Source organism: Marmota flaviventris, chromosome 3 (assembly GCF_047511675.1).
Source record: "Marmota flaviventris isolate mMarFla1 chromosome 3, mMarFla1.hap1, whole genome shotgun sequence".
In the NCBI taxonomy this organism is placed as follows: domain Eukaryota; kingdom Metazoa; phylum Chordata; class Mammalia; order Rodentia; family Sciuridae; genus Marmota; species Marmota flaviventris.
Genome location: NC_092500.1, coordinates 40,831,006 through 40,858,825, shown reverse-complemented (window position 1 = coordinate 40,858,825; position 27,820 = coordinate 40,831,006). Strand labels below are relative to the sequence as shown.

Genomic DNA, 27,820 nt, shown 5'->3' with positions numbered 1-27,820 from the left:
AAAAAATAATTCTAGGCTGAGATGCATCCTTGGGTGGTCCAAATTATCTTGCAAGGTACCAATGTTATTTTTTCTGATGGTCTGCTCCCAAAGTTGCAGGTGTTTTGAATGGTTTTCCTAGGATCTCTTTCTCCCACAAGCCGTCTTATTTCAACTATGCCGTTTTGTTTGCAATGTGAGGATTACAGGATACATAGCTCATTGTATAACTTAAACCCCATTTTAGGAACATGATGATTTCTAGTTCTGAACTATCTCAGTCACTGTAAGTTATTATGTGTTGAATGCTTTGTGAATTACAAAGTAACTTACTTTTTCAAAGATATCATTTCATTTCCCTGCCACCACCGATGCTGAATCTCTTTATTCTGTATTGTAATGTCTACAGGCAAGATAGAAATAGTAGACCCAAGAAAATCATTTATTTACCATAGAGAGACATTTTGTACAGTAATGGTCATGATTCTGATAATTGACAACATTTATGTGAATATATATTTCTGTTAAGTATACCCTTATTTTTCTAGAAACTTTGCTTGCGTTATTACTATTTATTGCAATAGTAATATAATATCAATTTTTTAAAATGAGTGTGTCTATCTTACAGATTTTTTTCAACAGAAATATGGGAGTCTGAAAACAAATTTCTTTTATTGGATAAGAAATTTCTATTAAAATCTCAATACTGTCATCCAAATATGATTTTTATTAAAATTATAGGGAAATTTTTTTTCTCTGTTCTGATTTTGTATTCTATGCAACAGTTTTCAACACAGTAGTGCATGTTTATTATCTGTTTTCTTTTTAAAAATTTATTCCTGATGAGCTTTTGCAGAAATGGAACACAATATGATCATAATAAAATATTTTTATGGACAAGATTAGTGTCATTCATTGCCACTGAGTTTGTACCCTTTTTGGAAGTTTAGAATTTTGTTTTGGACAAAGTCATCTTGAATACAGTGATACTTGAAACTACTTTCAAAGTTAAAATAGTGCAGTCTTATCCACTTTCTAGCTTTATGACTTTGGTCATGGTACTCAATGTATATGAATCAAAATTATTCTTTTTGTAAAGTGGATAAAATAAATGTGCCTGTATTTTGAGTATTCCGATAGTCATATGTGATAGTACACAAGCTACTCAGCCCAGTAACTGCTGTTAGTGCAACCCATGTGTGTAGTACATCACATGGAAGTATTAGCTAGGGAATTTGTATCATCATTATTAAATGTAGAAATTACTATATATTTAGTGCCCTGTTAACTGGGCAGGGTTTGCCTGCTGAACAATTTAGCTGTTTTAGTAAGTTGCACTCTTGTGTGAGTCTAACCTGATTTCATGGGATGAAACAGAATGAACACCGTGGCTCATGGCTGTCAGTAGTGAAAAATAGCTGGAAATCAGACAAACAGCTTCATTGCTGAAATTATTTCCGGGCTAAAAGTTCTTCCAACAGCTGTTTGTTTTGGCCATTAACATGTCCATTCTTTTTTTTTTTTTTTAAGCTGGGGGAAATATGATTTTCTTTAAAAAGAGAATGCAGCCTGGTTATTTCTGAAGTCAGGAAGAACGCCTGTCCTTCCCCTATTGTGGGCTTTTGGCTTCTTTGATGCTTGGACTGAAGGGTTTTTCCTTTTGTTTTTCTCCTTTTTAAAACAAAAAAACAAAAAACCTCAGACTCAGACTGTTGTAGTGAAAAGAAACGGCAAATCTGGGAGCTCTGTAATTCTAGAGAAGGAGCTTTCTAGCATTTACCTTGCAGAAAAGTTTACTCCCCAGAGGAGTATTTAGTATTACATAGACACTGAGTCACTGAACAGAATGAGGAAGGGGGGTAGGAGGGAAGGAGAGAGAGAATGAGAAGATCCCAGCCAACAAAAAAGAAAGATACTTAACTAAAGATGAAGGGAAGTTTTGCCTCTTTCTGAAAGTTATGTTATTAGTTAAAAGAAAAAAAAATCAGGATGACTGCTAGTTTTGTTTAAAGTATTTGTTCTGGAAATACTAAAGTTGGAGTCGACCAGACTGAGGTTAGGAGCATTTTCTTTGGCAGAAAAAAGATACTTTTATAGAAGCCATGCCTGTACTTGGGGTTGCCTCCAAACGGAGACAGCCAGCTGTTGGGTCAAAGCCTGTTCACACTGCTCTTCCGATACCAAATCTTGGCACTACTGGGTCACAGCACTATTCTTCAAGATCTTTGGAACTTGCTGAAACAGAGAGCTCAATGCTTTCTTGTCAGCTCACATTAAAATCAACCTGTGAATTTGGAGAGAAGAAGTCCCTACAAGGAAAATCCAAGGAGAAAGAAGACAGCAAGGTTAGTAGCTGAAGGTTACCTACAGACTTTTATATCTAAAAATGCACATTTCCTTTTAGGTGGACCACAAAGCATGTTGTGAAATGGGAAGTAGTAGAGGAACCAGGGTAAGACTGTTAATAGAGTAACTGAAAAGCTGAATGTTTGATAAAAATTGGATTTTTAGCATGTAGTTGCAAAAGCTATGGACAGAGTTCTGCATACATGCATATACTGCATTCACTTAATATTATATATTGATGAAGTGCTTGCTTACTTATTGATATCAATAGTCCCAGATATTGCTCTGTAATATTGCACTAATAAATATGACCAATCACAAATGTTAGAAAAAGTGGACCTATATTCATACATATCATATGTAAAAGAAAATTTGGAAAGATCCATGCAGACATGCCATTTGTATTTGAAAGAATTTCTTTTTGAATATTTGTGTCCTAGGCTGCTTAATTCATTGTAATATGAAGGAAAATGAAATATTAGTTTCCTCGATATTGCACATTTGTCTGGATTTTCACTTGTAAATTGAAACCCTACTGTTTTACTTATTACTGACATCTTTTTTCAGTCATTTAATTTATTATATTTTGTGAGCATTAGCTCATAGCTATTGCTAAGCTGTACTGCAGTTGTTTTCCCCAGATGCAGAGTGTCAGCATAGCCCTGCAGCTGATGACCTTCATTGGGGGGTCGCTTATACCCTGATAAGCATTACTTTTAAAGAAGCATTTCCAGAGTCACCATTCTCATCTCTGGAGTCTTAGGAAATGTTGTGATTTTACTTATTCAACTGTAAGTTGAATAATTTAAGGAGAAAAAAAAATACATAGAGAAATCAATTCTGCAAGTGAAAACTCTACTCCTTCCTAAATGCTTTTTTTCATCTATCTTCACCTGTTCAGATCTCTAAACTTTAGCCCAGATGTGGCTTTCTCCATAAGTCTTTGCTAGCTGTTCCTCTCCTCACTTTTCTTTCTTGTGACTGTCTATGGAAACACACCCTCAGTATTTGGTAGAATGTATTTTGATTATATGGTTAATTACTTTCCATCCCCACTGATCTGAAATATGTATATAAAAGTCAAGGCCCATATCTTATTCTGTGCTCTAGTTTCCCCCTCCCAAGGTTTTATGGAGAATGAGAATTAAATAGTGATTGGATGCTGAGTATTAGAATGAATGAATCCACAAATGAATAAACAACCATGATGAGAAAGATTAAGTTTTTTTTTCTTTGGACCATTTCTTTTACCAAAGGAGAAGTTTGATATCTCTTACAAAGCATCCTCAAAGTAAGAAAATCAGTTAACAGAAAATATTTTATTACAGGCTTGCAATTGTCTGTCCAATGTGAGTAATTCAGAGTACTCCTAGGGAAGTGTAAGTCAGCAACAGTACTTAAAACTTGAACCTTCTGCAAATAATTAAAGGCGAGTTCTATCTAACTCTGTCCCAATGTATACATAATGTATTGTCTGGATTCAGTGGAAAGGATAGATCCATTTTCTCTGCTGACCATGGCTGTCATCTCTTCAGGGTTAGTAAAACTTCTACTTTGTTAAATAGCCTTAGATTAAGACTTGACCATTATGAGTAGTATTTTCAAAGAATTTTGGTTGATCACTTTGGTTAGCAAACATATTAATCAAACATTCAATATTCCAATAAGACTCTGTGGCTAGTAGAGTTGTACTTATATTTATAGGAATGTTTTCACCATGCCACTTATCAGATTAAAAACTTCTTCGAACAAAATGTGAAGAATGCCTGGTCAGTGTTTCAGAATATTTGTAAATGCTGAAAAGAAGTATATTTAGAGATTTTTTTGGTGACTTTTGAAAAATTAAGAAGTTGATGACCAAAATTTTTAGACTTGGCTACAAATAGTAGAAAACTCAACAATAGCATGGATAAGAGTTTATTTCTTATTCCGGTAAAGGAAATCTGGAGGTACATAGTCCTTGGCTGACAGGGTGACTTCAGGAAGTTGTCAGACAACCAGGCTCTGTTTAAGGCACCATTATCCACTGTGGCTTCTACCTCTCAGTCTCGAGTAGATAATTGAGCTCCATTCAAAAAGAAACACACCATTTCATTTAGGACCTTTTGACATTTCATTGGTCTACATAGAGTTCTATGGCCTTACAGGTATAGTAGAGATTGGAAAATGCAGTGTTTATAGTAGGTAGCCATGTGCCTGGCTAAAAAGTTATAATTTTTATTTCTAACAGAAAAAAGACACTGGATAGTACACACAGTATATGACTGTCATTTGAAAATATTTATGTGGAGTACTCAGCTAGTTATTGCACCCAACAGTCTTGATTTGAGAGATAAAACCTCGTTTCTGACATTGTCATACATAGGTTTGATCTTGCTTGTCCTGTCCTTGTGTTACACTAGGGCAAATGCAGTCATTTCAGTCATCCAATTGTGAATTCCAAAGCTAGGAGACTAGTCTTTGATGATATACATTGCCACCTCACCTACCATATATTACTAAAAACGGAGATTTTACTTTTGTTTTGATTTTTGACAGTGCTGGGAATTGAACCCAGGGCCTTATGCATGCAAGGCAAGCACTCTACCAACTGAGGTATATCCCAAGCCCCCTGAAGATTTTACTTTTGATTCATAGCTTAGATATGTCCCCTTCTGCATGCCCTCATCTTTTGGTCCTGGTTAACTTTTCTGTCAATTATTTCATTATTCCAAATTGATATGCTCTTCTCCTGTCTCTCTTCTCCATCATGCATCTAACACATTCTCCATGCTCCTTAAGGGGAAAAAAATAACAACTCTAGCTATTTCTCATGTCTTATGATGTCTTCATTCATGCATTTCGGTTTCCCAGTTGTTGTCACCTCCTCTTCCATCATAACTCCAGCTAACTACTCTATCCCAGATGTCTTCTTCCTGCATGCCCCAAGTTCTTCATACTGCTTCGTTCCACTGTCCTTTAGTAAATAACACTAGTTCTAAACTCCATGTCACATACATTGGAAAAATCTACCATAATGTGTCACAGGCTTATGTTTCCTTTAGTTATATCTTGTTCTGATTTCTTATCTTAAATTTTGTAATCTCTCTCCACATATGCATTTGTTTTTCCGTTTCTCCTGGGCACTCACCCAAATGAGGAACAGAGTCATTTTGCCTTGGAAATTTAAGAATATGGATGTTAAATTTAAGAAAAAAGGTTCTGTTTTTTTTTTTTTTTTTTTCTTCATGGATCAGAAAACACACAATCAAGCATTAGACATTCGTGTTCTAAAAGGTTCCTTCGGTATACCCACTCCTGAGAACTGCTTCCTGTGCTGGCTTTCTCATTCCCAGCTTGATCTGTAGCTCTTTCACATCTAGTCTCAATTTTCACTTGGGCTAATCCAGCTCTTCCTTCTTTTTTTAATTAGTGTAAACTCAAGTATTCTGTTGTTGTTGTAGAAAGCAATATTTTTCAACATATTTACCCTATATTTTATAGTAAATTTCTCATTTTATTCTCATAGTATTTCAAAGAAGGCATTATTTTCTATATTTGCAGAGAAGTACACTGAGGCATAAAGAGGGCAGGAGGCACTCATAAAATTAAACAGTATGACATCTAGCACTAAAATCCAGAATTTGAATCAGGTTTGTCCCTACAAAACCTTTTTATCCCCTACTTCTTTATACTCTCTCTTCCTGATATAATGCCAATATTTTCTAGTTTTACTCTATCCTCCAGATTTCTCTCACTCTTTAAGATCAACTTCAAAAACAGAAGTATAAAAATTCTCTGTGGAGTTTAAAAGGAAAGTGAGTTTACATTCTGTTTTGGAGATGTTAAGAAGATTATTGAAATAATTAACACCCCTGTCCCTGATAATATAGATGCTTGTTCAGTTCTCCTACTCAACTCTTTGAGTTGTATTGACAATCAGGGTAGAGATTATTTCTCACAAGTGTGCTTACAAAGGGCTAGAACTAGTACTTTAAATGCTTGAAGATACTTAAAAACATTAGTTAAGTCAAATATTTAAGCACAAATACTAATATGACAAGCAAATACATTGCATTAATAGTATTATTAATAAGGGCAATTATTTTGCAGGTTTTTATGGCTGAGAGAAATTCTATATGCATGGAACATTTAGAAAACACTGTAATTGTTAGAATGTAATGGGCAGATAGGACTCAAATATAGAGAGGAAAAGCACTCTTTTGAGGAAATGGTTACATACAATGTCCAGTGAATAAACCATTATAACTGGTGCAGAATATTTACCAAAAGTAGCAGGTCTAGGTCAGATTATCAATGGAAACAGACTTCATTAGGTATATAACAGTGAGAGCACTTTTGTAAGAATAAGACAAAATCACACTTGTGATGATATTTGTAGAAATTGTTGCTGAGAGGGTCTAATATTAACTGGTGTTCATAGGTTTGCTACATGCTGGGTACTGGGTTCAATACTTCATGGTGTGTTTCATTCAATTCTAATAGTAGCCTTCTAGAATAGCCCATTATTTTTATCCCCATTTTACAGATGAAGAAACTGATATTTAGAAAAGTTAAATTATCAGCCTCTCAATACTATAGAGTGGTAGAGATTCAAATAAGTCTTTGTAGTAATAGAACATGTTACTCTTAACCAATTAACTAAACTCCCTCAACAAAGACTTCTGCTATTATCAAAGGCAGAGATGGAAGGTTATTGATTGGTTTGGTTTCTGTATAGAGTTGTAGGATTTATTTTAAGTATTAAATCGGCATTGCTAGCAAATTGTTAATAAATCATCAGTTATATCCCAGTACCTAGAAGTTTCAGGAGAAGACAATTAAGTTGACACATGGACTCTACTGAATTGTATGAGAAACAGAAATAAATAAAAGTAACCCCATGATAGAAATATAGGAGCAGATGTCAATAGAGTCAATCTCTGGCCCTGGCTCCCCAGCTGTTTCCTTTTGGAGAGGTTGCCTGATTGCTGAGGACTGTCAGCGCTCCTGTTGGCTGGCTCTCATGGTAACATTTGCAGAACTGGCCAGGCCTACAGCTGCATAGGTCAGTGCTCATGTCCCTAGACAATTCCGCTTTCCTTGACTATTTTGCTGTGCGTGCACGTTTAGCTCTTTGTATTTAAAGAAACATGATTGCTTCTTTTTCTAGTTTTAGTTCCTACTACAGATTTTCCTGTTTTAATTGTTAACTGTTATTGCTGAATTTTTTTTTTTTTTTTTTGCCTTTGTAGTAGCAATGATATAATAATGTTGTAACGATGCTTGAATTTTCACATTTTCTCTACTGGCTGAAAGCTCACTCAGTTTTTCATTATTATACATTTATTACTGTTGAGTGACAATTGGTAGAAACGTGGCAATCTAATACTGTTGTCTATTATTTTAGTTTGTGTTTTTCAAAATCTTTAACAATTTACATCTCATGCTTCAAATTGCAAAGTTATTTTAAAATTTTATGTCAATTATATATTATTAATTTTTTTAAAAAAATCTCATGCATCTTGTTCTTTGGCAAGTGTGAAGGTTGTGTGCATATTTGCTGTCAGTTTGCCAAGTATATTTTTTTGTAGATTCTTTCTTTCCTGTGTCATAACGATTTTCTTTCTCTTAATAAAAAAGGCATTCAACATATTGTTTATGAAAATATAAAACCAATGCATAAGTTATTAATTTTTTAGAAAAGACTGCTGTAATGTTGTGTTTATATTATCACTTCACTAACAATCATCCATAGTAGTTTTGAACTTTTTATACTGGATGCCTTAATTTAAAGAACATTATACTAGGACCTCAAAATTTGAATTAAACTTCTTGATTGATTCTGAAAAGAAAATCATTTACTGTCTCTGAACTTTATTCTTTGTATCTGTAAAAAAAGAAAAAGTAAATGATATGAGACTAACAACTCTAATAAAGCTTTTTTAAAGGTAAACTTTTTGTTATATACTCTTTTCTCCTTCCCAATTTTGGCTGATTTCTCTTATATTTTCAATGCCTTCCTTTCCAGTGAATGACCACAACTTTTCAGCCTCAATTCCAGGAACATTAAGACCTGATAATTCTGTGTTGATGGTAGAAGAATGCTTTTGAGCATTGTAGGTATTTAGGAACTTCCTTATCTCCATCCACTGTGTATACCAATGGCATCCTCCAGTCATGACAATGAAAAAATGGCTCCTGATTTTGGGAAACATACCAACATTGAGTATAAAATCAAACCAAATTGAAAAACGCTATTTTAGAATTAACTTCTAATCATGCTTAGGTTTCAACTATTTAAAATGATTGTAATAATAAAAAGAATAATCATTTTCTTCTTTCTACTTTAAAGAATGTATCCTTATTTTCTACTTTGCAGATATTTCTTGAAGAACAATCTCTGTTCATTGCTGTTTTGTCACATTTTCAATTTGATTTACTTTATCTCTGACTTTTATTTCATAGAGTTTATCAATAACTTCTAAAGCGACGTCTCTTCTTGGTTAACACTATACCTTTTGTCTTTAACCTGTTTGCAGCATTTACTAAACCACAGTGCTCTTTTTGGAATGTGCCAATGTTTCCTAGCAAAATGAACTTGGAAAGTCAATTGTGATACTTAAATCTCAGTCTCTTCATCTGTTTAATAAAGTCAATGATATAAACTAGCTCATAACTTTTTAAAGAGTAAAGGAGTGCATATAAACTTTTAATTCAACCTAGTGTGCACAATTGGTGGTCAACATTTATCATTTATCACTTATGAATATTATAATATTATATAATTGCCTAACATATTAATATAAAATTTAATAAAATTTTGCAATAGAATAAAGGAGGCAGTGATTAATTCTGCATGTATGGGGAAAGTAACATTTCAACCATATGCTGAAGAGTGAACTTGATTTAGCTAAATAAATATGGGGAAAGGGAACATTTTCAATAGAATAGCATTTACCAGGTGTGTCAGTCAGCTTTTCATTGCTATGACCCAAATATGTGACACAAACAACTTGGAGGTGTAAAGGTTTATTTTAGACCATGATTATTGAGGTTTCATTCTATGGTCCTCTGGCTTCATTGTGCTGGGTCTGAGATGAGGCAGAACAACATGGCGGAAGAACATAGCAGATGAAAGCTATTCAACTCATGGCAGCCAGGAAATAGAGAGAGAAGAAAGGGCAGAGGACAAAATGTAGTCCTCAAGGGCATGCTCCTAGTGTGTCACCTACCTATAGATTACAGTCACTCTGAACCTCATTGTGTTGTGCATCAAACCTTCAACACATGAAACACCAGGGGAACATTTCAGATCCAAACAAAAACATCCTGTCCCTGGTCCTCAAAGGCCCATACCTTATCCCACAAAATAAAATGAATTCTGTCTAAGAATCCCCATAATCTTAATAGTTCCAGCATTGCTCAGAAGTTCAAGTCCAAAGTCTCATCTGAGACTTAAGTCAAATATTTAGCTGTGAGCTCCTGTAAAATATTTTATTTTGGTACAGAGGTCCTCCGAAAGGGAGGAAAGGAAGCAATAGGGGCTTAGAAAGAAGGGGTGAGAGCAAAGCAAGATCGAAGCACAGCAGGAACGACAGTAAGTCTTGTAGCTAACATCTGACATCCAGGCAACATGGTGGCAAAATGTGGGCTCCAAAGGGCTGGGGGATCCCACTCCTGTGGCCTTGCTAATTGCAGCCCACATGGCTTCTCTCATGGGCTAAATCTGCTTGCTGTCTATAGCTTTTCTTGGCAAAGATTCCACATTCCTGGCATCTCTATCTTCCTGGTGTCTCCATTGCAGTCTTTGCTTCACTCACACAGCTTCACACACTGGCCTTTCAGGGGTTGTCAACACAGATTGTGTTGTGGGATACGTTGTTTAACTTCTGAGGTCTTCCTTTAAAATCTGGGTGAAGCCTCCATGACCCTGTAAACTCCAGTATTTTGCATTCCCACAAAATTAACACCATATGGGCAATAGGAAGATCTGCCACCAGCAGGAGCCGTATGTGGGATACTTGGAACATGGCTGCAGTGGTTAGTGCATGCCTGGGCAGCTGAGCAAGGTGAAGCAAATCTTGGGAAATAGATTCTTAGACTTACAGAGCATAGTGCTGCAGTAGTGTACTCTTCTCAAAGCAGAATCTTTCAAATGAGTTTACACTTTTACACACTTAAGCCTGTTATGGCTGAGGTCTTGCTGATTAATGAGACACCCTCAAGGCATATTTCCTGTTTTCTCCATTCAAAGTACTTGGTTTCTCTTTAATGGTATTAACCTCTTCAGCAATAATACCTTTTTTGCCCAACTTTCAACTTACCCTTTTTCTGATCAAATGTCAAATTTTCCAAATCTTTCTGTTCTGTTCTTTGCTTCCAGTTCTTTTAGGAAACCTGGCTAAAGACAGCCAGCAAAATCCATACCACCACCTGAATGCTGTGCTGCCTTTTCTCCACCCGATTAATGAGTCCATCACTTTTGAACTCTGTCTTATACAAAAATCTCAGGGAATGGACAGATACAGACAAGTTCTTTGACTGAATGTAACACATGTGGCCTCTGGTCCAATTCCCAGTGGAGTCGTCATTCCCTCTGAAGCTTCGTGAACACAGACTTCAGTGTCCACACTCCTGTAGGTGCTTTGGTCTGAGCTCACAGAACAATCCTATGATGAGCTCCACTTGCAACATTCTAGGGCTTCTCTACTCTGTGTCTCCAAACTTTTTCAAACTCCTCCTATAAACTAATCCCAAAGATCAGGTATAGTTTAAACAATGAACCCACTTCTTGGTAACAAGTTTCTGTGCTTGGTTAGCTTTTCATTACTGACAAGAACATCTTGGAGAAGGAAAGGTTTATTTTGGCTCATGGTTTCAGAAGTTTCAGTCCATGGTTGTCTGACTCCATTGCTCAGGGCCTGAAGTGAAGCAGAACATGGCAGAGGGGTGTGGCGGAAGAAAGCTACTTAGCTCATGACAACCAGGAAGCCAAGGGATAGGGGGAAAGGAGCCAAGAATAAGATACAGCCCTAGGGTCATGCTCCTGCCTCTTCCAACCCTACCCCACACGCCTACAGTTTCTAATACCTTTAAACCTTGCTGCGTTGGTGAATAGCCTTCAACACATGGATATCTGGGGGATATTCCAGATCAAAACCAATAAGAGCAAGCAATTAAATACTGTACTGTTTTTATAAAATTTCAGATTATTCAGTAAACCTAGGACATAGAATGCAAGCCAGAGAGATGGGGTTGATTAGAGGCAGTGGGAAGATGGGCATTAAATGCCACTGTGAGGAGGTTGGACTTCAGGATAGGAGAAGGATGCTGAGTATAAAAGAGACACAGTTAAGTCTATATTTTAGTCTAGATTATGATAAAATGAAATGTGAGGCAACCCAGAAAATGGTAGGACATTTAAAAATAAAGAAGAAAAGGAGAATGTTATGGAACAAATTTCATACTGAAATACAAAACTCAAGAGCAATGAAAGAGGTACGAGTCTAGTAAAAGAATCTGTAGATGTTTTGATTAACTTATTATCAACCACCTCAGAAAAGTCTGAGTCTTGATGGATAGATATGTTTTATTCACACTAAAATGTAGTGTTTAGTAGGAAATGATAGTTTGTGAACTTGGCAGAAATTGACAATTAAGGCTAGTGATAATCCCTAATGATTTAAAAAAAATTTAAGTTTTTCTTTTAATTGTTGATGGACCTTTATGTTATTTATTTATATGAGAATTGAACCCAGTGCCTCATGCATGCTAGATAAGTGCTGTACCACTGAGCTGCAATCACAGCCATCCCTAATGATTTTTTAAAAAATCTTTTTTATAGTTGTAGATGGACAGAATTCTTTTATTTTATTTGTTATGTGGTGCTAAGGGTCGAACCCAGTGCCTCACATGTGCTAGGCAAGTGCTCTTCCACTGAGCCATAACCCCAAACCCTAATTTTTAAGTATCTGCCATGTGCTGGATGCTATACCAAATTTAGTATTTTCCCATTAAATTGATTTAGAAATGGAACTCAGAGTGGAGCTGGAAATCCCACCTAGTTCTAATTAACGTCTATGTACTACTTTCTTTCTGATATTAAATCATGTAATAGGAAAACATGGAAAGTTATGGATTCTTGCCAGGAATGCTGAATTGATCTTTGACAAATCTCATTTTGAACTCTTCCTCTTCCCCAACTCCCACTATTGCTTCCTTTTTTTAAAGAAATATTTTTATTTGTATTAATAATCACTGGGGTCTGGCAGAGAATTTTGATATTTGTGGGAAAGTATGCTAATTGATTACATAGCAGGACTTCCCCATTGCAAATCATAGAATGATTTGTTTAAAAAAGTGTTCCAGTTCTTACTGGAGAAAAAGTCACCAGATGAGAGGGCCAGGAAAAATATTTACAATTTTCCTAGTGAAAATAACATGATTCAGTTTCCATAAAAGAAAAACAAAACAGACCAATGAATTGATTTCCTTTATCATATTTTAATGTTGTGAAGTCTTTTGTAAAATTCTGATAACATGGAATGAGCAGGTTCACAATATTTCATAAAGAAAGGAGTTAGAAGAAACTTTATGTATTGTCAAAGTAGCATTGTATTAATTGAGGTAACGATGACTTTTTTAATGCACAAATCCAAAACCTTAGGGTCTAACTATAGTAGAAATATATTCTTCACTACTTTTATAACCCCATATGGTCAAGGGTCAACAAATTGGCACAGAGGATAAATATAGGGGTGCTCATTTTTTTAGAAATAAAGTTTTATTGGAACACAGGCATGAGGATGGTGTGTGTGTGTGTGTGTGTGTGTGTGTGTGTGTGTGTGGTCTGTGGTTGCTTTTGTGCTACAAGGATAGAGATGAATAGTCAAATAGAGAATGTATTATCTGCACAGGCTAAAATAATTACTAAATTGCCCTTTACAGAAATAGTTTGCTAATACATGCATATGGCAACCCTGGAAACCAGGTTCCTTCCAGCTACTGGTCACTTCTTTCCACTTTCAGCCAGTGTAAGAGAAAAACTGTGAGATTTCATAAGAGGCTTGGAAACTTGACGTATCACTTCCACTCAATTGCACTGGTCAGAACACAATCATATGACAATAAGTAATGGCCAGACAGGGTAGGAAATATAGACTGTGTGCCCATAAATTAAAAGAAAGGGTTAAGCATTTTGTTAGCCGGAGACAGGGCAATTTGTCAAATGTTCGAGATTAAGCAAAATTTTGCCTTATTAAAAATATATTCTAAGGTACTCAGAAGTGTCTTTCAGATTGTCCCTTCATTGTTCTGATTTGTAAGGTTCTTTCTTTAAATGTAAAACATTGAATATGAGGACTCCATAATTTCTAAATACAGAAAGAAAAGACCTTGTAGTAAATCCGTCTTTAAAAAAATAAACCAGGCCTATGTACACAAACGTATGCTATAAAACGCTTGCTGTGTTCTCCTGACATCTCCAACTGTTTCCTACTCCATGAGTTTGATAACTACCTTCTCTCTCTCTCTCTCTCTTTCTTTGAGCCTGTTGATCTCTAGTCCCACTCTGAAAGCAGCTTCCCCCCCACCCCCGTCCAATTTGGTCCTGCCCCCTTGCTTCTACTTTCATAATGTTTTCAGGTCCTGGAAACTCTTGTGTCACTTATGGAAACCAGAAAGGACAAGCCAATGTAAAACCTGAATTCTAGATTGTAAAGAGCGCTACAGAGAAGCCTCTTTCCAAGGGCAAGATGACTTTCTGAATGATTTTATTGGTCTTTAGATTAATTATGCATATGAGACTATACCTAGGTTTCTTCTTTGAAATATTTATTGTTTAGCTTTAGGTTGGACCAAATTAAATTGATCACTTTTTAGACTAAAAACTGCACAGATTTTGTATTTATCTTTATTATCTGTAAATGCTCACAATTTAAATATACTCTTGCTGTGCCTTTTTTGGCACAATTTATTGTGTTTTTACAGAGTGTATGTTTATCAGAACTTTTTCTGTTATTATTGTTTTGATATATTGGATTCTGTTTCACGTTTCTTTTCCCTTCTAAGCATCTTGTTTTCTATAGATGTCTCTTCCTTCCTTTGGCTGTGATATCCATATTTTGCATTGCCCTCCTCAACTGCCCAAGTGTTTATCAGATTCTTCCACAATATGTTCTCTTAGCTACTTTCCTCTGATTCCATTGAGATCTATTGTAGTCTATGAAAGCCTTCTATTTTGGAAAATGTGAATCTTTTAGTTACTAATTCCAGATCTACTTCATAGATTGTGGGTGACTTTTCCTGTCTTTGTTGATTAATCAATCAGCAAATATCACTTACTCTGTGTGCTTGCCTACATATGTGTGAATGCCTGTAACAGCTTCTCTCAACATTATAGGCATTATGGGAAATATACTTGCAACAACTGGAGCTCTTTATAGGAATCTACAATCTCTATATTCTTCTTTTGTAACATTAAATTCCTATTTAATATCACCTAGAAATATCAGAAGTGATTATCATTCAGATTTCAACAATCATTACCTTTATTACAGGTTTGAAGTGTGCTTGTTTTATTTAGAAACAGGTTTTTCCCTCTGTTGTGATAAGAAAGAATATTTTCATTTATTTCAAGAATACTTCATCCCACATAAGGTTGCCCCAGTTTACAACCAATGGTTTAGATAAAAATTAAAATAATTTACTAGAAATTAAAAAAAAACAACTTATTATTAAATCTGGATCTGGAATGCCCACCAAAGTTTCATATACTGAAGGTTTGGCTTCCAATGTAGCAATACTTAGAGATAGGGCTTTTAAGAAATGATTGGATAAAAAGGTCCATCATCTCATCAGTAGATTAAGTTTTATAAATTAATAGACAATTAGAAGGCAGTGGAAAGCTCAGGAAGTGGGACCTAGTTGAAAATATAGGAAATAATCCTTGGAGGCATGTCCTTGAGGACTGTAGCTTGTCTCTAGCCTATTCTCTCTCTCTCTCTCTCTCTCTCTCTCTCTCTCTCTCTCTCTCTCTCTCCTTTCTCTCTCTCTCTCTCTCTTGCTTCCTGGCTATCATGAACTAAGCAGTGTTCTTCTGCCATGCCCTTATGCTGTGGTGTTCTGCCCCACCTGAGGCCCAGAACTATGGAGCTAGCAGGCAATATCCTGGAACCTGTGAAAGTGTAAACTAAATGAGTATTTTCTCCTCTAAGTTGCTTGTCTCAGGTATTTTGTCACAGCAATGAGATGCTGACTAGCACACTTACACAATATTCAAAATTTCAAAAAATATACAAATGAAATAGGGTTGCAAGAAGAAAAGAACATGCATGTTTTACTCAGTTTTCTCAATTGTAAGACAAGAATGTCAACCTCACCTTAATTTTGGATAGAATTAAAATTATAGTGTATATTTAAAATGCTCTGAATATAAAGTATTCTTCAAAATAATATTAGATCAGAGCAATATGAAGCTACCACATATGGGTTGTTTTGGAAAAGAATAAACCTAGAGGAAAGAATGTACATCCATAAGAATGAGAGTCTAACTAGAACAAGATACAGTCCATGCTTGTTTACTTATATAAAAATGGATTCTGCTAACACGTATAACTAAAAAGAACCAATAAATTAAAAATAATTAGTGCTTATATTAGTTCATTTGTGTTATTTTAACAAAATGACACAGATTGAATAATTTATAAACAAAATGAATGAATTCTCAATTTGGGAGGCTGGGATGGCCAAGATGTGGAGTCCAGCAGGTTTTGTGTATAAGGACACACAAGTCTCTAAAACTAAGATGGTGTCTTGTAGCTACATTTTCCTGAGAGAAGGAATATGCTGTCTTCACATGGTGCAAGGGCTAGAGAGAGCAAATGCACTCTCTTAGGCCATTTAAAAGGGCCCTAATCTCATCCACATAGGCCATGCCCTCACAACTGATCACCTCTTAAAAGCCTAATTGTGGGCTGGGAAAGTAGCTCAGTGGCAGAGCACTTGACAAGCATGCGTGAGGGCCTGGGTTCAATCCCCAGCACAACAAAAACGAAAACAAACAAACAAACAAAAATCTCTTATTACTATTACATTGATGATTAAGTCTCAATCTGAATTTGGGGGGACACATTCAGACCATAGCTTTGCCCAAAGTGTGAGCTAATATTGCTCAAAAGATTCATGCCTTTTCCAGTTTCTGGATGTGCAACATATTTTTACTCAAAATTTTAGTCAATGTTTCCTATCTTATTTTCCTACATGGACTTGATTAAATTTTTTGTTTTAATTCTATTAAATATTCACTGAGGAAGATGAATATATTCATATACATACATATGATGTAATCACATTTTATTTCTTCTGTAAACTAAATATATAGAGTATGTTACATACAACACAAGGGCAGCAGTGGGAGATCACTAAATTTCTAATCAGAAAGATTGTCTTGGCCTTTGTTTCTTCTCTTGTACTCTCTTATAGATTATGCATGTTTTACTCAGTTTTCTCAACTGTAAGACAAGAATGTCAACCTCACCTTAATTTTGGATAGAATTAAAATTATAGTGTATATTTAAAATGCTCTGAATATAAAGTATTCTTCAAAATAATATTAGATCATAGCAATATGAAGCTACCACATATGTGTTGTTTTGGAAGTGGGTGAGACATTATGAAGACATAATTTTTAGTACAGAGCTATTCTTTGTTTTTAGAATATTATTACTCCAAACTTTAAGGAGAAATATGCATACAGTTTGAAATAAATACATCAATGTCTATGTGTTACTCCAAATTTCCTGGTTCCATGAATTTTAATGAAATGAGTAGCAGATCTTATGAAATACCAGTAAAACTCCAAAATTCAGGCAGTGTTGTTTGAATAAAAAAAGTCTCAATAGTGGCTTATGGACTGAACCATGGATTTGCTTGTGCTGAGATTGAGGGTAACCTGAGACTGTCCCTGGAAGACAGAACCAGGTACTATCAAGCTTTGACTAAAAACTTCTATCATCCTAACCTTGAATGACCTTATTTCAGACTTTTCCATAGCAATTAAGAGAATTTGAGTACTTTAATTATTCCTTTGCTGAAAGGATGTATTCTTGGGAAGAAGCTTATCCACAAAAATCCTTATTTTACTTCACTATTGTTCAATGATTTTTTTAACCTCTATTTAAGCTTACTAAAATAAAAAAAAGTAGGGAATAGAAATTTTTATTATCCACTTAAATTTGGAACAGTAGTTGATTTTTTAAAAACGGGTTTGCTATTTATTGTTCTTTCATTCTGCCATTTTAAAGTTTGACAAGCCTAACTTAAAAAAAAAATAAGTGTATCAAAATTCCAGCTTTAAAAATTCAATGCTTTCCAAAGATCACATTAAAGCTACTGACACTTTATCCAGGTCCCCAGTTCTGGTTGAATGAACACTAGGAAGGAAAGGGAAGGACAGATAGATGTAGCTGGGAACATGGGTTCAGTTTGAAGGTGACAAACACCCCAAATGCATCTAATACTAAACATCACAGAATCTCTCAAATGTCAGGTCTGCCTCCATTAAAATGTTTTAGCAAAGATTCATATTTTATGTTTCCTGCTTTATGAACTCTGAGATTCTGTTATCAAGAAGTTTATTCCTGGGGTGGGCTGAGGATATAGCTCACATAGTGCTTGCCTGGCAAGTCTGAGGCCCTGGGTTCAATCGCCAGCACACACATACACACCTTATTCCTTAAAAGTTTATACATTTTGTTTTGCATAATGAATTAACACAGGAGATTTAAAATTAGTGTGTTACATATTGAAAGGTATTTCTGACAGGAAAAGCCCAGGGCAACCAGTAGTGCTTAGATTTTAGAACTGAGAGTCTTTATTGTTTGGGGAATACTTCAGTCCCTGGAAAACTGGAATGGTTGCTTACACTTGTTATCAATTTTTCTTTAGTTTTGTCTTGGATTTAATTTTAATAGTCTTATTATTCTAATTTTATAATTGTTAGAAATATGTATTTATCAATTTTAAAATATCTTATTGCCTTAGTAAAGATTTATTATCAGATATCATCACTTCTGTTTCAGATTTAATAGGATAGTCCATTCATTGATAGTATTTTTTCAAATTTTTTGTAGAAATTGTAGTTAGTCGAAGAATGATTTATATAAATGAGTTTCAAGTGTGTATGTGTATATTTTATATATATATATAAAATATACACATACATTCCTCTTTCCATATCTGTACCATTTTAACTAGCTATGAATATCCCATTTCCTTTTGTGAAAAAGGAATAGAATTGCCAATAAAATGAATATATTAGTTTCCTCAGTTCATCAATTTCCAACATGTCTTATGGGACTTGAGTTCAATATCATGGTATCTTGGGGTCCTGTAGTGAATTTGTTTTCTCTGTACCTTCAAAGCTTGCACATGGAGGTCAGGACTTTCATTTTATTTCAAAAGCATGCTTCTTCTCATAAGACAGACAGGATGTGGTCTGAGGAGAAGTCCAGGCTTTAACAATAGACCATTGACAGAATGTTTGGGGAGTACAAAAAGGAAGAAACATTTGTCCACAACCCAAATTACCAGAGGAATTTGTATGGGAGAGAATCTTCGATTCTAGAACTTTGTTTTGTAAGGTCACCTATTGTCCTTTACCATTTTGATTGTATAAAGAAAAATTGCCTTCAAGATCACAACATATTTTACCTTCAGGAGAGGAATTACATCACATTTTGTCCAGTTATCCCAAGCAAAAAATGAATTTCCTCAGGCACTAAACACGTTTTCTTTGGCCTTTATGTATGTTCTATGTGTATCAAGCTGAGAGAATCAAAGAAATTACAACTGAAAGATAACAGCAGAGAATTTAACAGGAAAGTTGTGTAGGGAGAATGATCAGAGAGTAGCTCAGGTACTGGCTTTACCTGTAGTTCTTTCTTCCTGATACTTTCTCATTCGTTCTGCATAAGCAGATCTGCTGCACAAAGTATGGGGATCAGACAATGATATTTTCCTGTCTCTTCTGCAGCCTTAATGCTAATTAAATTTTGGTTAAGTTTAATATTGTAAGGACTCATAAGAAATTTTTAAAAGTCTTATCCCTGAATTCATTTTGCTTCATGTGCAGTTTGTTTTAGTTTTTTTAGGGAACAGTACCCTGATATGCCAAACTGTCACAGTATTAATTTGAATAGATCCAGCTGGTACAGCTGCCACTCCATTTAGAACAGAGTGAGGCTCTGGCCTTTTTCTTCCTTATTTTCAAATGGCACTCTGTAACCACTTGTTCTAATGTCTTGCCACTTGGGTCCTCTTAGGTATGTGTTACTGGTCCCCAAAGGACTTGGCAATGTGGGCTTCCTGTTGTGCACCAGGCTTTCATTTACAGGACATCTATAAAACCACAATATGAATAGTCAAAAGAGCAAAGATGGCCTTCTACTGATCATAGTAAAAACTTCAGACCAATTTCTTCAGCCAGAAGAAAGTGTTGCAAAGAGCAGATGTGATTTAGGATGAGTGAGAAGTAAGTCAAGGTGCGGGTACTTTATTTTCCTCCAGAAAACAACACTTGGATTTCCTGGCAAGGCTTTTATGTAATGACTGTGGTTTCTTTTTGTAAACTCTGTCTCAGATGGGGAGGAAGAAGGAACCAAATGGATTGTGTAACTCTATAAATAGAAACAGCCATGTTAAAATAACAGGACTGTTCTGAAGAAAGGAGGTGCTTTTTGCTACTAGCTGTTAAGCAAGGCCACTGAATAAATGTAAGATCCAGCATATGGAGTAACTTTGCAAATCTGACCCAAATTGCTGAATGGGAAATACCAGGGAGAAGTACTTAGTCTCCTTCTACTATACTCAAAGTATTTTAGTCCAAATAAATCAAAACCTCTTCTCTGCTGGATATAGTCATGTTGGAGCCATCGCAGAACCTTGTCTTGCACTACAAATATTGAATAATGAGCTTGTACCATTTTTCATACATCAAATAACTTCATAACTTCCTAAACATTTGGAACTATTTATTCTGTCAGTGACATAAGGGATAAAGAGGTACCTACCTTATTGTCTGTCAAGCAAAGTGTATATTACGTTTGTGTATGTTTTGGAGCACTAAATAATTTAAATCCCCTTGTTCTTTATTTTAGAGGGTAGAACTAGGTAAAAGGAGAAAAAGTGCCTTAATAAAGAAAAAAGAATCAGATTCCTCAGTGTGATTCTACTGAGTCTGATATATACTTGAAAAGATTTATTGTGCTATGTTTGTCCTGTTAATAAAGGTTTGTAGATCACAAGCTTTGGATCTCAGGGAAGGCTGTATAATAGTATGCTGTCCTTGATTTGGATGGCTCATCATTCCTAGAGACTGTTGGCAGAATAGTTTCACCAAGCACAGCCATAGCACTGGCAATCATTCAAAGTTCAGCCAACGTTATAGAAATGAAATTTCTCACATAAACTTTCCCTTTAATGAGAAGCTGACTTAATTCATGTTTCTGTCTCCTGAGATTCCCTAACATAATTTCTTGCATATGACAGGTATTTAGACATAGTCGTTGAATAAAAAAGAACAGTGATTTTTTTAATAATTTTATTCCTTTGACTCATGATTTACCTCATGCCTGTGTTTCAGAAAGAGTTATACTAAGTCATATTCATGATTTCTTGCCTATGAAATATCAGCTCTGCTATTTCTGTGAACTAAGGTCTACACTATCATAATTTTGGCATTAGTATAGTGTATACTAAGTCCATCTTGAGCAAAACTACCTCAATATAGTGATCGTCATTTGTGTCTCCAAACCTATCTCATAAAATACAGAGTATTGAGAATGGAAGGACAATGGAGGATCTACTAATACAAGTATCTCCTTTTTATACATGGACAAAATTAAAACTTAGCTTATCTCAAATGGATTTATCTCAAATGGTCCTGTCATTTTAAAAAGTGCATATAAAATTCTCTATTCCCATTTAAAAAAAAAAAAACAAATATAAAATCCTATGCCAGATTCCATTTGTTAACAATTACTTATGTTACTGTAAAAAATCCTGCTTAGAAAAATGGCTATGACTTTACTATGAAATTCTATGTTCACAGCGTAAGAGAAAGTCAGCCATAGCCTTGTTGGAGAATCAGTAAGGAGATTGTTTGAGTCATGCACCCACAGCTGAAGTGTCTTGGTATTCTTTGCTTTCCTTCTCAGGATGCAACTGGTGAGATGACTGGGTTCAGTAGCAGTGTCCATAGTCTACACCTATAGTGGGTACATATATGTTAATTGAGTTTTCTTGGTTTAGGGTGATGTATGATCTGGCTCCTCCTCTAAGTAATCGTAAGTCTGCTGCTGTGTAGTAAATTCTGTCAAATGTGTTATAATTTATGTTTTGCCTACAGGGATTTAAGACTCACTCCTCCTCAGATATATAAGAAACTGTAACTAAATAGTTTGTATAATATATCTCTTCTTAAACTTGAATCTCCTGCTGATGGTGCTAGGAAGCAACTTTGTTGAGGATGGGAGAAACCTAAATTAGACTTTTCTTTGGATGTAAGAAAGAAAACCTCTTAAAAATAATAAAAAAAGTTGTAAATTTTAAGATCCAACTTCTTGTCAATGAAATTTTTCCTTGTCTTCATGAGGTTTCTCCTTATTTATAAAATGTTTTTGGATGATGGATGATGAAGCATGCTAGACAAGTTTTTTGTCCTCAGGATAAGGGCAGATAGAGGGAGACAGAATCTGTGGCCAACTTGCTGCCATCTGGATCCTTGCTGGTCTCTGTTGAGATGGCCTCATCCAGCTTGGTCACTGGGTGTGCTTTGCTGCTCTCTCCTGACATGTGATCCTTGGATTTTGCTAGCAACCATTGCCGGTATTCTGCATCTGCCTTATCTCAATGCATGCTATCTGGGCACACTAGTCCTTACAGTATTTCTGCATACCCCCACTGGGAAATGTAGAAATTTCTAGATTCGTGCATATCAGAGATGCTGTCTCAAAACTTTCTGCCTATATCTTGTTGCCATTTTTCCTCTACAGTGACATACATATTGGCAAGGACACTCTGGTTTTTGACCCTCCCAGCTACTAACTGACAAGCAGAGTGCAAGTCCTCTTGGCTTTTACCTTACTCTGGAGCTTTTCTTGGAATTTTTCTTATCAAACAATCAATCCTGGGCCTAATCCCAGAGCATGAAGGTACCAGATTCCTTCTTAGGGATTCTAATGTTATCCTACCTTTAGGCAAAACCTTTCTGAATGCCCTTTCTTTCTTTCTGCTATTTTTTACTTTTATTTATCTTCACTTCACAATTAGCTTCTCTAAAAATATATCCTGCATACTCTTCATTGTGTTATGGTACTACTATTTTCTGGTAGTACTAGATTGTCATTTGACAGGTAAAAGGAAATTTCTGAATTTGGAAAATGCTTTGGCCATCTGGAAAACTGGATTTTCAGGACTACTTTGTCAATATGAACTTAAAAATATAGTTAAAATACAGCTGTGCAATGAGTTACTTCCTATAATCTAAATTCTGTCTTTTGGAAATAGTGTCATTATTTCAATAAATAGAGGAACTGTAGGTCAACTAAGGAGAACAAAAAAATGGTGTTTTACTGTCTTAAAAACATATTTCCTTTTACATAAATATAATGAATATGCACATCATAATATGGTGAAATTGATAATTACATATATTTTTAAGAATGTCTTAAACATTTTTTAATATTTGTCTCAATGACTATATTCCCACAACCTCATGGAATGCCACTAACAGTAATGTCTGTAATCTGTTGAGAAGTACTTGTCAGTATAGTTAGAGATGACTTAAGTGGATTCTCATTTAGTCTTCATCTGTTCTATATTCTGCTTCACAGATAGGGAAACTAGGGCATAACAAACTAAGTAACATGAATAAGATGCCTTAGCTACTACCGATCATGTAATTCTCATAGATTTAGCTTGAAGGTACAAGCACTGTTAATACAGTAATAAATATAACAGTAGCTTCAGTTACAAAATCAAAACAGAAGTGGATGATAAGTAATGATCCTTAAGAAATGGTAAGCAGTCTTGGAAAGTGTTGATAGATGTGGGCTGCTCATTAAAAAGTTAATGTGTGACAATGGAATAACTCATCAAAATAGATGTTTAAATTTTTTTTATCACACTTAGGAAGCATAAGAGAGCACATTATTTACTGTATGTTTGTGAAAAGTCAAATATTCTGCTTGCTAGAAAACATTAAATGAATTTTACTATAGTCTAAAATTTGTATTGAGATATATATATAATAAACACACACCAAAAATATAGTTTTCATATATCTAGAATTCATAAATTTTCCAAAAAAGGAACATCTATGTAACTAGTACAAATCAGTTTGCAATGTCTGATATTTGCGATTACAATTGTTTACTTTCATAGATGTATATTTTCCCACTCTGTATATTTTTTTATTCTGTTGTTAATGTGGACTTTTGGATAGCTTATAGTTTTAGGATCTATTCTTAATGCTGCTGTGAATGTTCCTTCCTTTTGTAGCTATAAGAAACAATGTGTAAAATTGCTAAGTCACAGGTAGTGCATATACCCAGTTTTGGCAGATACTGCCACAGTTTCCCAAACTGGTTATACCAGTTCACTTTCCTACAATCTTAAATGTATCTGTTTGCTCCACATCTGTGCTCCCAGGTATCCCATTGCTATGAGGTCACTAGTGTTTTCTGTGCTGTGAGATTTTATTGTAGTTTGATCTGCAGTTCTCTGATGATGAATGCAATTGGTCATCTTTCCATATATTTCATGATCAGTGGGTATCCTTTTTTGTGAACTGACTGGTCGGGTTTCCTGCCTATTTTTCTAAGGAAAAATAGGAGTAGTGAGTCTCTTTCTTTAATGGTTTATAGAAATTTTCTCTATTTTCTGGATATGAGTCCTTTGTTGAATTCATACTTTTAAAACATCTTTTTCCATTCTGTGGATTGTCTTGCCTTTTCATTTCTTTCTTTTTTTTTTTTTTTTCCGAAGGGGGTGGTACTAGGGATTGAACTCAGGGGCCCTCAATCACTGAGCCACACCCCCAGCCCTATCATGTACTTTATTTAGAGACAGGGTCCTGAGTTGCTTAGAACCTCATTTTTGCTGAGGCTGGCTTTGAACTCACATCCCTACTACCTCAGCCTCCCAAACTGCTGGGATTACAGGCACATGCCACAGAACCCAGTGCCTTTGTGTTCCTTAGTTGGTGTCTTTTGAGAAACCTGAGTTCTTAAGGTTAACATAAATGAACATGTCTTTTTAAAAAAATTCTGCTGTTCTAAGGTCACAAAGCTATTATAATATATATATATATATATATATATATATATATATATATATATATATATTTTACATCCCATTTTATGTACAGAATTGAATGTTTGATAGTTACTTTTAAACATATATACTAAAACATGGAGAATAAAGGTAATCTTACCTATATTCTAAAAATGTTAATGTCACATTTTGTTATATGTCAGCTGATTCCAAATTCATGAAATAATCCAATAAAACTTTTTATTTCATATACTTATCTCTTTATAATTAGTTTGACAGAGCCCTTTCAATGACCAGAAGTTAGTATCTCATTTGGTATGTATTTTTTTGCTTATATTTATTTAGAAAATTGCTTCTCTATACTTTTAATTTGTTGTTTTTAGTTTGTGAATGTATTCTTTCACATATTTATTCATTCAATAGTTATTATATGTATCGTGTCACATCCCAGATTTGTGTGATTTCTAGTCATACAAAGATGATACACTCAGAGTTGACCTTGGAAAGCAGATATGTCCAAGGGTATGATTTTTTTTTTTTTTTTTTTAGCATTTGCAATCATACAAGGTGGTAAGAAAATAAAAGGATTCACCTTATTTTCTTCTGAGTAGAGGCTTTCCATATTCCACATGGTTGGGATTCTAGATTCCTAATTGTCTAAATTCTTTTTTAGACATGGCCTAATTAGTTACTGACATCTAAAAATTAAGATTAATAGATAGCAATAGTCCAGATGATGTTTTATCAGCAAAGAGACCACAATTCCATTGGTTTCTACAACTGGATCCAGCATAACATGGCTTTATCATACTTTTTTTGCCAATTCTCATACTATTTTCTTATACTAAATTTGAACAACTATGAGTTCATCCTGCAATTCTTATGATTGTTGTCAAGCAAGTGGCTTCTAACTTTTTAAGTTAATTTATAAATACACAAAAATTGCTGATTATTAGAAATCTTGTTTTCCAAGAACATTTTATAATGTAGAACTATGCTTTTGATATAATGGGGGTTGAAAAAGGCATGATATAGAGATGTATATCACTATAACTCAGTTGCGTGGGTGTGATGTATGAGTGTGTATGCAATGAAATGATTGGAAATAAAAAAACAAAATATTTGTCACATTTTTCCTGGCGGGGTAACATATGATTTAAAATCGATCAGTGTTAATTTCCAATGTTTTCTTTCTAATTATGCTGTATTTTCTCCACATCTTTCCTCAAGTTTTAAATCACTTGGAATGCCATCTAAATATCAATTCTAGACATCTATTACTTAGAAATATTGATTAGTATTGGTTAGTATTTTGAGCATCTTCTAAAAAATTCAAAGAGACAATGATCTCTTAACTAACATTTAAATTTGTTATTGTCAAAATATTTGTGAAATTATCCTGTTTTCTTGAATTGCCTGAATTTCAGTGTATTATTTGGGGAAAAAATGGCATTGCCAGGCATAGTGATACATGCCTATAATCCTAGAAACTTGGGAAATTTAGGCAGGAGGATACCAAGTTCAAGACCAACTGTAGCAACTTAGCAAGGTCCTAAGCAGCTTAATGACTTCCTGTCTCACAAATGAAAAATAATTTTTTAAAAAAGGGCTTGGGATGTGGTTCAGTGGTTAAGCACTCCTGGGTTCAATCCCTATTATCAGAAAAAAAATATCATATCATCATCAGAAAATCTGCTAAAATCAAAATTTGGTGTTTTTATTATTCCCTTGGCTACTAATGTAGTAATACTCTTCCAAAATCGGAGAAGATAGTGTGATAGAATCAGTTTCCAGTGATATCCATAAAGGATAAGTATTTTAAATTTCATAAGGTCTCTTTTCAGTCACATTGTTATATATTGTAAAAATTATATAATACTTTGTAGCTCCTCCCATCAAGGTGAGGTACTGGCATGTATTTACTCTCATCTTGAATCTAAACTGGCCTTGGAATAGAATACAGTTGAAGCGATAATGTAGAAATACAAGCCTAAGCTTCAAAGGACAATAGCTTTTCTACTTGATACCCTTGAAAATCTTACATGAATAAGCATGAGCTAGCCTGCTGGATAATAAATAGCACATGATCCAGGGCTCCAACCAACAGTCAGGTAATGCCTGATTTGTGCATGCGTCCTTGCTTGCCTGCCTGCCTACTCTAGATACATGAGAGAACCTAGACAAAATCAGCAGAAGAGCTTCATGCGTCACGTGACTTAGACTAAATTGTCAACCTACATTATCAGGAGATAAAAAAGTGATTTTTGTTTCAGATCATCAAATTTTTGACCATGAATTATGTAGCAAATTTTAGCTGATACAGATATGTACTGTTTTCATAATAAATGTTATAAAGTTTATGTAAGTTTTATTATTAAAATTTTTCTGTAAGTTTTAATATAGTATTATTTTAATATAATTTTTCAGAAATCCATTTTATCCTCAGACATATGATATGGAGTGAAATGGGACACAATACAATTCTTTTTACCAGTAGATATTTGCTAAGAACTTTAAATTCCATGTTGTTTATTCTCTTTCAGCAAATAGTAGTGATTGTAGGTCTTGGCTGTCTGTATTACTGTTTATTGTTTTAATAAGTGGCTATTAATGTCTGAAAAAAATAACACTTTCTGAAATGAAAATGAGAGGATGAAAATTAGGAGCATATACTGCTATGTTGCTCACAAATTCTACTCACTGTCGGTTGAGGCTTTAGACCAGTTTTCTCTCACAGAAAGCCCACCTGAGATTTGTTTCCTTCATTCTCATGTGTAAAAATCCATGTCAAAAATATATATTTAATTGAATCAAAGCTATATTTGGCTTTACTCAATCATTGAATTAAGATTTTTCACTCCCAAAATAATTGAAAACTATTACCTTTTGTAATATTTTCCTAATGGGAGGAATATCCTGGTTTGACTCTGATGTAGTCAAAAAGAAAATAATAAAAATAACACCTTTACTATTAAATTATTTTACAGTGCTTGTGAACTCATAACTTTAAAATATGAACTTGAAAACTGGGAAAATATAACTATTTGAATCTCTTTTATGAACAATATCTGAATATTATGAAGTGCTTTAAAAAAATTTTCCCAGTCATTGTTGTATTTCATAGTTTAAAATTTGAATGGTTTGAAATGAAAATAAGGAGTTATCTTTTCTGAAAACAAGT

The 27,820-nt window shown here is 34.6% G+C and overlaps 1 protein-coding gene across 1 annotated transcript in view; it reads left to right on the top strand.

Annotated features, from left to right (window-relative positions):
- The first annotated feature begins 1,560 nt into the window (after positions 1–1,560).
- The window catches only part of Nav3 (neuron navigator 3), a 342,152-nt gene continuing 315,892 nt past the window's right edge, over positions 1,561–27,820 (top strand). The window contains exon 1 of the mRNA XM_027928253.2: positions 1,561–2,324. Within this exon, the coding sequence (XP_027784054.2) occupies positions 2,082–2,324 (243 nt within the window). The 5' untranslated portion in view covers positions 1,561–2,081. The remainder of the gene's footprint in view (positions 2,325–27,820) is intronic.